Source organism: Mandrillus leucophaeus, unplaced genomic scaffold, assembly GCF_000951045.1.
Source record: "Mandrillus leucophaeus isolate KB7577 unplaced genomic scaffold, Mleu.le_1.0 Scaffold986, whole genome shotgun sequence".
Lineage (NCBI taxonomy): Eukaryota > Metazoa > Chordata > Mammalia > Primates > Cercopithecidae > Mandrillus > Mandrillus leucophaeus.
Window position 1 is genome coordinate 347,922 of NW_012110763.1, and position 15,233 is coordinate 363,154.

A 15,233-nucleotide genomic window follows, 5' to 3' on the forward strand; every position below is an offset into this window, starting at 1 on the left:
AAAAAAAAAAAAAAATGTATAACACAATTAGGTACAGTACAAATAACTACGTTACTGGTTTATGTGTAAGCATATCTCAGGGATATTGCTGGTTCAGCTCCAGGCCACCAATAAAGCAAATACGCAATAAGGCAAGGCGCACAAATTTTTTTGGTTTCTCAGTACATATAAAAGTTATGTTGGCCAGGCATGGTGGCTCATGCCTATAATCCCAGCACTTTGGGAGGCCAAGGCAGGTGAATCACTTGGGGTCAGGAGTTCAAAACCAGCCTGGCCAACATGGGGGAACCCCGTCTCTACTAAATATACAAAAATTAGCCGGGTGTGATGGTGCACACCTGTGCTAGAACCCAGGAGGTGGAGGTTGCAGTGAGCTGAGATCGTGCCACTGCACTCCAGCCTGGGCGATAGAGACTCCATCTCAAAAAAAATGTTCTGTTTACACTATACTGTAGTCTATTAAGTGTGTAATAACATTATGTCTAGTAAACAATGTACATACCTTAATCAAAACTACTTTATTGCTAAAACATGCTAACAACCATCAGACACTTCAGAGAGTTGTAATCTTTTTCCAAGACCCACCAGCGGGGTCTTGCCTTGATGCTCATGGCTGCTAACTGACCAGGGTGATGTCTGCTGAAGGTTGAACTGGCTGTGGCAATTTCTCAAAATAAGACAACAATGAAGTTTGCCACATCGTTTCATTCTTTCTTTGACAAAAGATTTCTCTGTGATGGATGCTGTTTGATAGCATTTTACCCACAGCAGAACTTTCAGACTGGAACCAACCCTCTCAAATTCTGCATCTGCTTTATCAATTAAGTTTATGTAATATTCTAAATCCTTCATTACCATTTCACCAATGTGCACGGCATCTTCACCAGGAGTAGATTCCATCAAGAAACCACTTTCTTTGGTCATCCCTAACATCTCCTCATCCATTCAAGTTTTAACATGAGACTGCAGCAATTCAGTCACAGCTGTAGACTCCATTCGGATTCTAGTTCTGTTACGATTTCCTCCACATCTGTAGTTACTCCCTCCACTGAAGTCTTCAGTCCCTCAAAGTCATCCATGAGGGTTGAAGGGTTGGAATCAATTTCTTCCAAACTCCTCTTTATGTTAATAGTTTAACCTCCTCCCATGAATCACAAATGCTTTTAAGGGCATGTAGAATGGTGAATCCTTTCCAGATTTTCAATTTACTTTGTCCAGATCCATCAAAGGAATCACTATCCATGGCAGCTATAACTTTATAAAACATATTTCTTAAGTAATACGACTTGAAAGTCAGAATTACTCCTTGATCCATAAGCTGAAGATTGGATGTTAGCAGGCATGAAACATCTGCATCTGAGCTTTAGGGTAATGAGGTACACTGTGATATTTTGAAAGGACTCTATTTTTCTGAACAGTACCTTTTAATGGTGGGCTTAAAAAACATTCAGTAAACCATGCTGTAAACAGACGTGTTGTCATCCAGACTTTGTTGTTCTATTTACAGAGCACGGGCAGAGTAGATTTAGCCCTGCATTCTTAAGGGCGCTACAATTTTCAGAATGCTAAATGAGTTTTGGCTTCAATGTAAAATCACCAGCTGCATGAGTCCCTAACAAGGGAATCACTCTGATCTTTGCAGCTTGGACACCAGGCATCGACTTCTCTCTAGCTGTGGAAGTTCTAGATATCACCTTCTTCCAATAGAAGGCTATTCCATCTACACTGAAAATCTTTTGAGTGTAGCCCCCGTCAATGATCTCAGCTAGGTCTTCCAAATAACTTACTGCAGCTTCTACATCAGCATCTGCTGCTTCACCGTGCACTTTTCTGTTATGGAGATGGCTTCTTTCCTTAAACCTCATGAACCAACCTCTCTGTTAGCTTCAGACTTTTCTTTCAGCCTTCATAGAATTCAAGAGTTAGGATCTTGGTCTGGATTACGGTTTGGCTTAAGAGAATGTTGTGGCTGGTTTGATCTATCCAGACCACTGAAACTTTCTCCGTATCAGCAATAAGGTTGTTCTGCTTTCTTATCATTCGTGTGTTTACTGGAGTAGCACTCTTAATTTCCTTCAAGAATTTTCCTTTGCTTTCATAACTTGACTAACATTTGGCGTTAAGAGGCCTAGCTTTTAGCCTATTTGGCTTTTTGCATGCCTTCCTCACTAAGCTCAATCATTTCTAGCTTTGAGTTTTAAGTAAGAAACATGGGACACTTTCTTTCACTTGAACACAGAGAGACCATAATACGGTTATTAACTGGCCTAGTTTCAATATTGTTGTGTCAAAGAGGACAGGGAGGTCTGAGAGGGAGAGAGATGGGGAACGGCTGGTGGGTGGAGTGGTCAGAACACACACACCATTTCATTTATCGATTAAATTTAGTATCTTATATGGGCACATTTCATGGTGCCCCCCCAACAATTACAATAGCGACATCAAAGATCATTAATCAGAGATCACCATAACAGACACAATAAATCATGAAGTTTGAAATACTGTGAGAATTACCAAAATTTGACACAGACACAAAGTGAACACATGTTGTTGGAAAAACGGCACTGACAGACTTGCTTGGGGCAAGGTTGCCAAAAACCTTCAATTTATAAAAAGCAAAGTATCCACAAAGTACAATAAAGCTAAATGCAATAAGACAAGGTATGCCTATCCTATACTTTTTTGGGTATTATTTTAAGTATACTCTTTCCACTTATAAAAAAAAGTTAATTGTAAAATAGCATCATGCAGGCCCTTTCAGGAGGTATCTGAGAAGAAGGCATTATCATCCATAGGAGATGACAGGTTTACGTGTGTTAGTGCCCCGGAAGACCTTCCAGTGGGACAAGATGTGGAGGTAGAAGACAGTGATGTTGGTGCTATGGTTAGGCTTCGTGCCCCGACCCAAATCTCATCTTGAATTGTAGTGCCCGTAATCCCCACGTGTTGTGGGAGGGAGCCAGTGGGAAGTAATTGAATCATGGGGGTGGTTACCCCCATGCTGTTCTCATGATAGTGAGTTCTCACGAGATCTGATGGTTTTATGAGGGGCTTTACCCCCTTTGCTCAGCATTTGTCTCTCCTGTCACCATGTGAAGAAAGATGTGTTTGCTTTCCCTTCTGCTATGACGTAAGTTTCCTGAGGCCTCCCCAGTCACTGGGAGTCAATTAAACCTCTTTCGCTTATAAATTACCCAGGCAGTTCTTCACAGCAGTGTGAGAACGGACTAACACAGTTGGTGATCCTGATCCTGTGTAGGTCTAGGGTAATGTGTGCTTGTGTCTTAGTTTTTAACAAGAAAAGTTTAAAAAGTAAAAAATAAAAATTAAAAAAATTAGAAAACAGAAAAAAGCTTATAGAATAAGGATGTAGAGAGACAATATTTTTGTACAGCTGTACAATGTGTTTTTGTTTTAAGCTAAATGTTATTACAAAATAATCCATTTTTTTAAGTTTATAAAGTAAAAGTCAGTTAAGGCTTATTACTGAAGAAAAAGCTGTTTATGAATTTAGTAAAACCTAAATGCACTGTGTTTATGAAGTCTACAGCAGCGTACAGTAATGTCCTAGGCCTTCACATTCACTCACAACTCACTCACTGAACGCAACTTCCAGTCCTGCAAGCTCCATTCATGGCAAGCAATATACCAGTGTACCATTTTTTAAAAATCTCTTCTACCTTATTTTTACTGAACCTTTTCTATGTTTAGATTGGTTTAGATACACATATACTCACCACTGTGTTATAACTGTACTCACTACATGTAATATGCTGTACCGGTTTGCAGCCCAGGAGCAGTAATAGACTACACTAAGGTTATAGCAACAGCCTTGGTGTGTAGCAGGCTACACCATTCAGATACGTGTGAGTTCACCCTACAATGGTCACACATGACGAAATCACCTAACAAGAGATTTCTCAGAACATATCCCCATTATTAAGGGATATATAGACTGCATAAGCTTCAGTCATCTGACCTTTCTGTAGGTCTAATATAATGTGGGCCTCCCATGCATATGCACGTCATTAAAATGGCTTTCCTCCTGTCACTCTGCCTAATGTTCATTGATTTTAGATTCAGTTATCAAACCTTCAGAGGGAGGAGTTTTCTCTCCCTTCAGTAACCTGCCCAATGCCACAGGGCATGAAGTGGCAGAGCGACTACTAGCATCCACTGCCACGCAGTCTGACTCAGTCTGCTTCCTTAGCCATAAAGCTCTGCCTCAGGTGGTAACCGAAAGCTGCTTAGGTAAATTCACGCAAGTCCTAGAAATTCCTAACCCAGTGAGGCTTCCCTCCGGGCCTGGGCACCTAGAGACCCCAGGAGCCCAGGACCAGCCTCTACCTGTAAAGTGAAGAATCTCCGTCCATTGTTTGCAGATGTAGATCTGGACATCCGTGCCCCCAAGGGCTAGGTAGGTACCACTCTGGTCGAAGATCAGTGACTTTACCTGCCAGAAACAGAAAGAGAGAAGGTCACACAAGGGGAACAGAAACTATGGGGCAATTGCGGATAAGCAGAAGCAATTAGATTAATTCAATAAATAATCGACAAACAAGGAGACACAATGGAAAGCTGGGTGGGGCGGGGGAAGGGCATACCTCGAAGTTGTTATCCAGCTGCAATGTCTTAAAGTTCTTAAGCTTGCGCAGATCCCATAGCTTGACAGAGGAGTCATCAGCCGCTGTAGCCAGGTAGTAACCATTCTCAGAGAAGGCGATGCTAGTGATGGGGCCCGAGTGGCCAGGGAAGTTGGCCACATTAGTACGTTCCTACAGTGGTGGTGGGTAGTAAAACACGTCACCCACAGATCATGAGAGGAAGAAAATGGAGCTCACCAAACCCCTACCTGAGATGTCCCTCACTGTCCTTCCAGGAAGGCCAGCCAGCGGGACCCCCCCAGACCACACCATCGTATCACACAGGCATAGCCAGCGATGGCCCCTTCAGTGCCAGGTGCCACAAGCACCTCATCAGCACCACGTTGTCACAAACACCCGCTCCGGCCCTGGACCTCAGATGGAGGCCCACCATGTCCTACCTTCAAGTCCCAGATCTTGATCTGAGAGTCCATGGTTCCTGTGCCAAAGATGAGTCCATCAGGGTGGAACTGTGCACAGGTGAGAGCTGTGGAGGAGGAAGACAGACCTGTGGTCAGAGCCCACCAGGGAGAGACTAAGAGCAGCAAAATTAGGTTTCTTGTTCTTCACGGTCCTCAGTGCACCCAGCACAAAGCCTGCACTAGGCAGGTGCTGATGGTAAATGTATCTTTAGAACAAATAAGCAAACGACTAAATAAAATGTAAAAGTAAATAATAAATAGCAAACAAAAAGGCTGAGCGCCTACGAGGCAACTTACAGCAGCCAGAGGTCTCATCTGTCACCTTGGTGAGCACACGCCCTGTCTGGATGTCAGAGAAAGCCCAGTACTGGGGGGAAAAAAAAAGAGAGAGAGAGAATGGAGTCAGTGAGAAAGTGGGTCCCAGGCTTTGGTGGCCTTTCAGGTAGACAGAGCCCCTGGTCTGGTAAACCCTGGCAAACCTAGCACCTCCCAGCAGAGATGAAACATTCTCCTTTGAGGTTCTGGGGAACCAGCTGGGGTGGGAAGATGTTCCCGCCACCCAGGATGTTCAAGCTTGGGGACCAGCAGGCCTCTCCAGGGCACTGGCTGGGACCGCACCTGATCATCGGAGGAGCTCAGGAGATAGTCACCAGTGGCGTGCAGGCTGAGGCCTGTCACAGCACTCTCATGGGCCCGAACCACCTGTACACAAGAGGCATTGGGGACCGACCAAATCCTGATAGTGGCATCGGGGGAAGCAGAAAACACCAGGTCCTACAAGGAAAACAAAGACAGAGTATCAGAGCCAGAGAAGAGACACAGATCAAAACAATGTTATAAAAGGGGGCAGGGGATGCCCAAAACTACCAACAATTGCTTCACCTTTCAGCCCTGCCCTCCCTGGAACCACCTACCCACCCAATGGTGCCCACGACAGCCAATGGTAAACGCTATTAAAGTCATAACTCATGCAGCATCAGGGCTTGTGGAGGCGTCCTCGCCATCTAGTGGTAAAAAGGCTAACTGCAACAGAGAGCAATTTTCCCATTTCCAGGACCAAAGGAAGAATGTAGCTAGTACAATTGAGGGACTGAATTTTTTATTCTATTTCATTGAAATTTAAGTAGCCACATGTAGCTAATTGCTACTGTACTGTATGGCACAGGTCTGGGCAGTACTGGGACTCGAAGGGGCTGCATGGCTACATTTCAGGGCATCCCACATTTATGGATTTCCAGGGTAAGTGAGTTTTCCAAAAGATTTGGGGCAGGGAGAGAATTTCGTGTCACTCACCAATTTTTTGTTTAGTTAGGATATTAAAAGCCACAAGGCAAAAATAACTACCATCTTTATCAATACAATTTCATGAGACCTAACTATTAATACCCCATAAGCAAGAAAACAGTGCTCTCGATTTGAGTAATTTAGTCATGAAAAGTTCACCATGTCATTCTTATATTTCTCATTTCCCTAAGGTCCAAGGGAAAGCTCGACTGGGAAGCGCTAAACCAACCACTGTCCTGCAGCCCCAAACCCAAACTGTCTTAGGCTTGAAATTCGAATCCCATAATATCATTAATCCAGTCCCATGAGTTACCTTTACCCTATAAACCAGAGGTTCTATTTACAACCCACACCACTTTCAATAGTCAACATGACTTTTACCCATCTCGGAGGGTCATGAGAAAGCAAATACATCTGTCTTCCTCATACCTGTGGGTTGAGATTGAGTTGAGCTTTGTTTTCTGTAGTTTATATGACGAACACTGTAAGATTTTTTCTTTCCCTAATATAAAACTTTTCAATGAATATGCTTGTCAAACTACACATTTCCCTTCTCTCCCTGGCTGGAAGACCACTGCTTTAGAAGGTCTCACGCAGAGTGAAGGGCAATCTCCACAACTCCAAAGTGAAGCCCTTCCAAGTGCCCACTCAGGAGTCAGCGCTCTTTCTCAGCCCCACTTCACAGAGACAGCAGGGGGGTGAGGGATAAACAACAGCCAAGGAAAGAAGAACCAAAGGTGGCAAGAACCCCTTACCTGGGAAGGGTGAAACACCACGCTGGTGACCTTCTTGGTATGGCCTTTGAGGGTAGCCAGGATTTGTTCCGAACTTTTGTCAAACACAACGACATTTTTATCTGCCCCACCTGGAGAAGACCCAAAGAGACCATACAATGAGTCAGGCCCACCCAGGCCCTTTTGCTGAAGGAAATGCTTTTGTCCCCATGCCCATGAAGAGGACAAGGCGCATGCAAATTCCCCGCTGCCCCTCCCCACCTTGGCCTGCTGGGCTAGGCCCAGACTCTCACCAGTGAGGATCTTGTTAGTGTCAGACGGGCAGAGGTCCAGGGCCAGGATCCCAGGAATGCTGGCACTGTGCAACCCCTTTGCAGAGAGACACACCAAACCCTGTCACAGCCAAATCACAGCAGGCCACAAAGCCACAGGTCTCCCCTACTGCCATCCCCAGTCACCCATGTTCTCAGGGGAGCAAGAGTTACTTCTACTCCTTATCCATATCTCTTGGCTATCTGCCTGGTGCGGTAACTCCTTCACTGCATCACTGGGGAAACCCACAACTGGGCAGGAAGAGGAGCCCTGACAGCTCAGCAGCCCAGGCAAGAAACAGCGCCAGGAACAGTGCCAGGAGCCCGGGACAGCTCTGTACTCAGCACTCCCCATGCTGGCCCGCCCACCCCAGACACAAAACAGGAGGGCTGTCTCCAAGACAGTGAAGACCCAGACACTCACCACGTGGGACGCCACCTGCCGGTATTTGCTGAGCTCTTCTGGCTTCACCAGCTCCTCAGGCACAGTCTTCCCTCTCTGAGAAAATGAAAAAGCCCCCAAAGTAGAGCAGCAATGAATCCAAGATCAGCCAGCCCCCTTTCTCCTAAGGGGTCAACTGCCTCCCACCAGGCCAGCTCTTTCTCCTGGCTTCAAAAGAGAACTCACCTTCTTGCGCTCCGTGGTTAGCACAGTGGCTTTGTCTTGAAGCTGGGGAAGAATAGGCTCAATGTGAGACAAATTATCTTGCAAGGAGAAAAGCACATTGGATGCTGGTCACATCTGTGCTTTCACAAGCAACACCCAGAACTTGCTATCTGCCAATTTCTACATTACAGGCTTAAAGGCATTCTCTCTTCTTACTTCCATCCCAGCTTTATAAGCGGGACGTTGATGACCTTGTTTTACAGCTGAGGACACTGAGCCTCAGAGAAGTGAAGTCAATTGCCCAAGGTTGCAGAGGTGATAAATAGCAGAGCAGGAATAGAGGCCAGGACTGTAGAGCTCCCATAGGTCTACATGCCACTCAGCCAAGGGCTCAGACACATGCTGACAATTTGAACTGCTCAGAAAGACACTAAAAAGCCCTGCAAATGAGAATCCCACTGGACTTGCAATCAGGAGCCCAGCTCTGCCTCTGATGTGTCTTTCATCTGTATAATAAGGATTATAATTCCTGTCCTATTGCCCTCATAGAAAAAAAGCAAGAAAATATATAAAAGTAGTTTACTATCTGCAAATAATACCCAAAACAATAAGGGCTAAAAGGTGCACTTATCAGTAATTAAATCGTTTAGATTCCCACATCAAGCCTATAAAGTGGATATTATTATATTCTCAGTTTAGAAGCTACAGAAATGAGACTTGGAAATCGGCTAAGGAAGCCAAGGTCATGTAGCTTACAAGTAGTGGCATCAAAATACAAACCCAGGCAATCTGGGCCCAGAATCCACGCTCTGCACCACTCAACTCCCAAAAGCATAGCGATTTTAGTCACGATGGACTCCAGACAGATGGGGAAAAGTAAGAGCCCATCAGCACTCCCACCAGGTGAGAGCAGGACTTACCTTCTGAATAATCTCTGGGGTCATTCCCACCAGCTCACCCAAATCCATTGGCTCGCCCGCACCCTGAAGAGAAGAAAGGTGAGGGTGAGGGGCACAGAGCACCAAAGACACCTACATAAGGACAGCTCTGTGGGCCACTGCACACAAATGGGCTGTGGTAAGGGAAGGGGGACACTTACTACAACACTTGGTTGGGAACTTGGCACAGCCTGGGGCACAATGAGACCAGCCTGTGGTTTCAGGGTAGCCAGAGCTGAGAGAAAAGACGATGTTAGAAATGGGATATTACAAAGCAGAACCAGCCCAGGGTGGGGGATGGCAGGGGGCAGGCTGCACCTTCTCGGGCAGCAGTGACTTCCTTGGTGAGACGGGCAATGACACGGCAGGCGGCATCGTGCTGGTACAGAGCGTGCGACAACTCTTGGCGGGTTGTCTGCAGCTGCTGGCGCAGAGTGAAGCTGTGCAGCATGACTGCATCCTGGGAGAGGCAAATATTACTGTGAGCTGAGGCGGGGGGCGCAGGGAGCACCCAGTGGAGCCAGCTCTTGGGGAGGGGCTGCTGCTTCCTATCCCACAGCCTAGACCAGTATCAGTGACTCAAACAATATCCGGGCACCATGAATGTGCCAGCAGACACTCTTGAGCTCCTACCCCAAGCCAAACACTGGGCACACAGACAGGAGTGGGAGTCAGCTCTTTCCCATCCCCACCTTCCCTAATTTACTGGCAAATTCCAGCTGTCATGCCGTCACCTCTCTAAAAGAGGGTAACAACACTGCTGCTGCTGCTATTTATTGATTGCCCTCTTTGTGTCAGGCACTGTGCCAGACAGTCCTGCAGGATGCATTCAATCATTCAGTTCGTAATTCTAGAGCACCTACTACGTACCAGGCGCTGCTCTCAGTGCTGGGGATACAACAAAGAATAAAACAAAACCCTGATGTCACAAAACCCTGATGATGATTATCCAAATAATGCTCCATCCTTCCCACCCCCAAGTCCTAACTCAGCGATGCATTCTCTTCAAGTGGGGAAGATGCTGATTCTCTTGCAGGAACTCACCCACTCATCCTGCAAGGCTTTCAGAATGGCCGGGATGCTGGTGGCTGAGGGAGGCTTGGGCCGGATGGGGTGAGCAACTGCCGAAAGGGAAAGTAGGTATGAAGAGCATAACCCAGGGACCTCCCCTGCCATCACATCTTTTCCTTTTAGCCATAAACAGTCCACCATCTCCTCCTCCAGTGCACTGGCACCACCTCCCATCCTCTCAGGCTCTGAGCTAAGATGGCCCTAGACTAAGGCAGCCAATAGGCACCTTTGATGTCGATGAGCTGCTCCTCGGAGAGAGGCTGGTTGTTGATGGGGTCGGTACCATTCTCTGCAATGTACTTCTCAATGAGCCGCCGCTCATAAACATGATTAGAGACAGGGGACACACATGGGTGCTCCGGCACTTCATTAGAGACTGTAGAGAAAAGGCCGGCAGTGAGCTTGGAGTGAAGGCAATCTTGAGCCTAGAGGATTCCTCATCTGCTATCAGCCCCAACAAGACTAGGCATCCTCACAATCAACTAGCAAAAAGCAAGACATCTGACCCTAAGCCAGTTTTGTACTGGCCCCAGAATGCTTTCCAGCTGTGGAACTAGCTTTTCCTTTAGTCTCCTGACAATCAGATAGTCAACAAATAATTATTAACAACTACTATGTGCCAAGCACCTAGAGAACAGCAGTCCATTATCGCCACCTAATATCTGAACAATGATTGTGTACTCTATGAATACAGTTTACTCCATGACATGGAGACACACATGAAGCCATTCAAATCCCTTCCATCCATCTTAGTCTATAGCTCCAGAGGGATTATCAAAGAAATTATAAAGTCTGAGAATATAGGAATAACAAACTCAGTTTCTCCTATTCTCTCACAAAACAAAATACTTCTGTGACCTCAGATGTGACCATCCGGGTGTCCTCCAATTCAATTCTGACACCAGGTACCTGGAGATAGTGTCAGATCACACGGGTTGAGGTCTCAGTCCCACCAGACTCCTCCACCCCTTCAGATGCCAATCGCAAGCTCCAGGTTGTTTGACCTGTTCTTCTGATCTACCAGCTGTAAATCAGGGTTCCCATGACCCCCTTTTTGGGTTCAATTAATTTGCAACAGTGACTCACAGAATTGTGGGAAACACTTATGTTGACCAGTTTATTATAAAGGATATTACAAAGGGTATAGATGAAGAGGTGCATAGGATGAGGTATGGGAGAAGGAGTACAGAGCTTCCCATGCCCTCCCTGGGCACCCCACCCTCCAGGAACGCCCATATGTTCTGCTATACAGAAGCTCTTTGAATCCTGCCCTTTTGTATTTTTATGAAAACTTCATTACAAAGGCATGATTCAATAAATCACTGGTCACTAGTGACAACTTCAGCCCCTCTCGTTCCCCAGGTAAGTGGTGGGTACGACTGAAAATCCCAACTTTCTAATACCCTTTAGTCTTTCTAGGTGACCAGTCCCCATCCTGAAGCTATTGAGGTCTGCCAGCCACCAGTCAATTGATTAGGATACAGGCAGACACTTATCACCTGAAAGATTCCAAGGAGCAAAGTGGCAATCATTACAATAAAAATATTTACATGGCACATGTCTACGTGCCAAGCACAATTCTAGGCATACAGTACAGTAATTCATGTTCACAACAACCCGCAATAGAGGTATCATTTACACTCTTGCCTGCGTAGACTGTGCGCCCCTTGAGGATAAGGATTACAGCTGGTCTCTCACTTCCAGTACAATGCAGATGCCCCCGGGGCACTCGGTAAACATTTAACGAATGAGTGAACCCTGCCAGGAAAGATAGTGCTGGGGAACGTAAAAGAGAGCTTTCCCAAGACTGGAAGGAAACAATGAATGTGAAGGTACTTTGCGAGCTGTAATTTCTTCAATGTAAGGGATTCCTTTTCCATCATTTCCCTTCCTTCTTCCCCCTCTCTGGATCAACGTACAGGTTCTGAGAAGAGACGGAGGTGAATAGCAAAAGGGAGGGGAAACGAGTAATCTGATGAAACCACGAAAAGGGAAAGGAAAACGTATGTACGTCATGATAAAATAGCAAAGGGAAAGATAGTGGAAGGTACGGAAAAAGCATGGATTCATGGTCCAAACTCCGTGTCACCTAACTACGTCACCCAGCTCTGCCACTGACTAGCTACGCATTCTTAGATAAGCCCCGCTCTTCCTGAGCCTTGCCTCCTCATTTGCAACACCAGGATCTTTTCTCCTTTAGGGAATTCTTGTGAGGATAAAATGAGATCCTAGACTTCGAAGCGCGTTGTAAACCAATAAGGGCTTTATAAACGTGCGCTGTTTTTAATTAGTCATACACTGTAAGGCTGGGAGCCATATACCTAGCTGCCAGCCTTGCCTACCTCTAACTCATCATGTGACCTTTACAAATTGCAAAAGCTGCGACTATCCGAGCAAGGCCTCACAAAATATCCAGTGCAATGCTCTCCATTTTGCAGATGGGGAAACCGAGGCACAGAGCCTTAAGCCAATTCACAAAGCCAACAGGAGGCGGACCCTGGACAAGACCTCGGGTTTCCTGACTCTTACATCAAGGCTGTTTCCCCTGCACCAGCTCCCTCTGTCCAGGCCTGTTTCCACTCGGTAGAATGAGGCGACCTGCCTCAGTAATGCCTGCGACAATAAACCTCCGGCACTATGTAAACTGCGGAGCACTGCGCAAATGCACCCCGCTCCGAGGGGAGGGCTCCGGGGCTGACAGGCCGCCGCTCTGCCTCTGGAGCGCCCCATTCCCGCCTCCACCCCGGCCCCGGCCCCGGCGCCGCAGTGGCCCGCACACGCTCCCACGCCGCTCTCCGGCCTCCTGCGACCCGCGCTCGGCCGCAGGCAACACTCACTGGAGCAGATTAGGGACATGGCGCCGTTGCCGCGCTCCCAGGCGCCACACGCCGGACTCCGGGACTGGCTTCTGAGCCTCCGCGAGCCACTTCCGGTCCCCCGCTGCTGCCGGGACTGCTCAGCTGCGAGCTGGGAGCCGCCAGTCGAGCGATGCTCGCGTAGCGCTTCACGTGGGAATGGGGACAGCCGCGCGCCACTGCCTCCAGCACCTAACGGAAATAGACCTTTCCCAGAATGCAGCCGGGCAGGAAAGGGCCCGCCACGAACACTCGGTTATTTCCGGATTGACTCGGCTCGTTCCGTAAAGCGCCCGGGGATTGGCGGGGGCGTCGGAAGAGAGGAGACTGGAAACTACATTTCCCATGATGCAGTGAGAACTTAAAACCAAAGCAATTGGCCAGCACTTGTTTTGACAACTGTGCGGCACTGTGTCACGGGACCCTGGTCTTTGAAACCTTGGTGTGCGCGAGAATTTCCCAATTTCCCATTGTTAAAATGCAGATTCCTCGGATCTGCGTAGACAGACTGCGCCCCACGCTATTCTAAGTCAGGTGTTTCTCGGGCCACCCTTTAAGAGACACTGCTGGATGGCCTGGTGTTAAAAATACAGAGGCAGATGGGTACAGGAACTAAGAAAACGGCTAAGACAGCGTTTTGGTCCTGACTACTACCGTTTCGCTCTGTGATTTGGGGCAATTCACATTGGCTTCCCTGCCTTTTCTTCTTTGTCAAAAGACAAAATCACAACAAATTTAGTTTAAAGTTTTTTGTTTGTTTTTGTTTTTTTTTTTGTTTTTTTGTTTTTGTTTTTGTTTTTAAGAGACGGACTCTGGCAATGTTGCCCAGGCTGGAACGCAGTGGCTATTCACAGGTGCAATCGTAGCAATCATGGCTATCACAGGTGCATCCTGGAACTCCTGGGCTCAAGTGATCCTTCTGCCTCAGCCTCCAGAGTAACTGGGACTTAGGGTGCAATTCTATAAAATTGGGCAGCGCCTTACACTATAAAATATAATGGTTGTTCCAATGAGCTGAACAGAGGAGCTTGGTTTTTTAGACAGAAAAGGACTGAGGAAAACAGAAACAGAGAACAAAAATGGGATTGGTCATTTGGTAATCTCAAAATTACTTTTCTTGTAAAGGTTAAAGTGGAGGGTTCTTCTTTATCATGCCATGTAAAACTTGCCTGTTTGGGAATTTAGCTCTCCCCGCCAACACACACGCACACACACACATCACACACACACACACTCTCTCAGAAGGTCATAAAGATCTTAGTTTCAGCTCATTGGTGTGGAACTTCAGCAGGACTCTTTTTAGCTTGGTCTGTTAGGCCTAGCGCAAGAGCTCAGTCCAAACCAATGGCCTCCTATAAATTTATTTCGTATTTTCTGTTTCTCTTCCAGCTCAGATAGTGTATGATTCTTTGTGAATATCTGTAAGATAAGATACTCTCAGGAATCATGAAAAGACATGTGGTGTGGACTATAAGGTATCAAGACAAACGGGCAGGATGAACAGGATGTGTGAGTGAGAGGGACTTTGACAGGTGGGCAGTATTCAGAGGAGAAGGAGAAGGAAAGGCATTCCAGAAGGAGAAACAATGTAAGCAAAAGCTTGGAGAGAAAAATAAAAGTTAGAGGTACAAAAGGTAGTATGGCATAGTGGCCAAGAGCATGGACTCTGAAGTCAGACTGTGTGCCCAAATCCTAGCACCACCCAGGTGATTGACTGTATGAACTTCTCTATGCCTTAGTTTCCTCATCTGTAAAACAGAGGGAGTGATGACAGGGGTAGAACTAACTCGCTGAACTCTTATGAGGAGTTAATATGCAAAAGGACATTTCATCTCTCTCTTGCACCAACAAAGTAGCTTGCCACTTGTTCCTTGCTTCCAGCCTGGCCTCCTCCTCCTAATCTACTTTCCACAGAGCAGCCAGTGATCCGCTTTGAATGAAATATGGATTCATGTTATTCCCCAGGCATTTCATTCATCCAACAAATATTGATTGGGTACTTCCTATGTGCCAAGCCCTATTCTAAAAACTGGAGATAGAAAAGGTCAACAAGAAAGACAGTTTCGGCCGGGCGCGGTGGCTCAAGCCTGTAATCCCAGCACTTTGGGAGGCCGAGACGGGTGGATCACGAGGTCAGGATATCCAGACCATCCTGGCTAACACGGTGAAACCCCGCCTCTACTAAAAGAATACAAAAAACTAGCCAGGCGAGGTGGCGGGTGCCTGTAGTCCCAGCTACTCGAGAGGCTGAGACAGGAGAATGGCGTGAACCTGGGAGGCTGAGCTTGCAGTGAGCCGAGATCCGGCCACTGCACTCCAGCCTGGGCGACAGAGCGAGACTCCGTCTCAAAAAAAAAAAAAAAAAAAA

General features: G+C 46.8%; 1 protein-coding gene across 1 annotated transcript in view; it reads right to left on the reverse strand.

Annotated features, from left to right (window-relative positions):
• The window catches only part of PRPF19 (pre-mRNA processing factor 19), a 23,665-nt gene extending 10,579 nt beyond the window's left edge, over positions 1 to 13,086 (reverse strand). Inside the window, exons 1-15 of the mRNA XM_011971091.1 lie at positions 12,848 to 13,086; positions 10,237 to 10,386; positions 9,984 to 10,060; positions 9,258 to 9,399; positions 9,101 to 9,174; positions 8,922 to 8,984; positions 8,023 to 8,064; positions 7,819 to 7,893; positions 7,377 to 7,452; positions 7,105 to 7,214; positions 5,684 to 5,839; positions 5,363 to 5,432; positions 5,045 to 5,130; positions 4,605 to 4,775; positions 4,348 to 4,453 (exon numbers count right to left, since the gene is read on the reverse strand). Coding sequence (XP_011826481.1) covers positions 4,348 to 4,453; positions 4,605 to 4,775; positions 5,045 to 5,130; positions 5,363 to 5,432; positions 5,684 to 5,839; positions 7,105 to 7,214; positions 7,377 to 7,452; positions 7,819 to 7,893; positions 8,023 to 8,064; positions 8,922 to 8,984; positions 9,101 to 9,174; positions 9,258 to 9,399; positions 9,984 to 10,060; positions 10,237 to 10,386; positions 12,848 to 12,866 — 1,417 coding nt within the window. The 5' untranslated portion in view covers positions 12,867 to 13,086. The remainder of the gene's footprint in view (positions 1 to 4,347; positions 4,454 to 4,604; positions 4,776 to 5,044; positions 5,131 to 5,362; positions 5,433 to 5,683; positions 5,840 to 7,104; positions 7,215 to 7,376; positions 7,453 to 7,818; positions 7,894 to 8,022; positions 8,065 to 8,921; positions 8,985 to 9,100; positions 9,175 to 9,257; positions 9,400 to 9,983; positions 10,061 to 10,236; positions 10,387 to 12,847) is intronic.
• Positions 13,087 to 15,233: the final 2,147 nt, after the last annotated feature.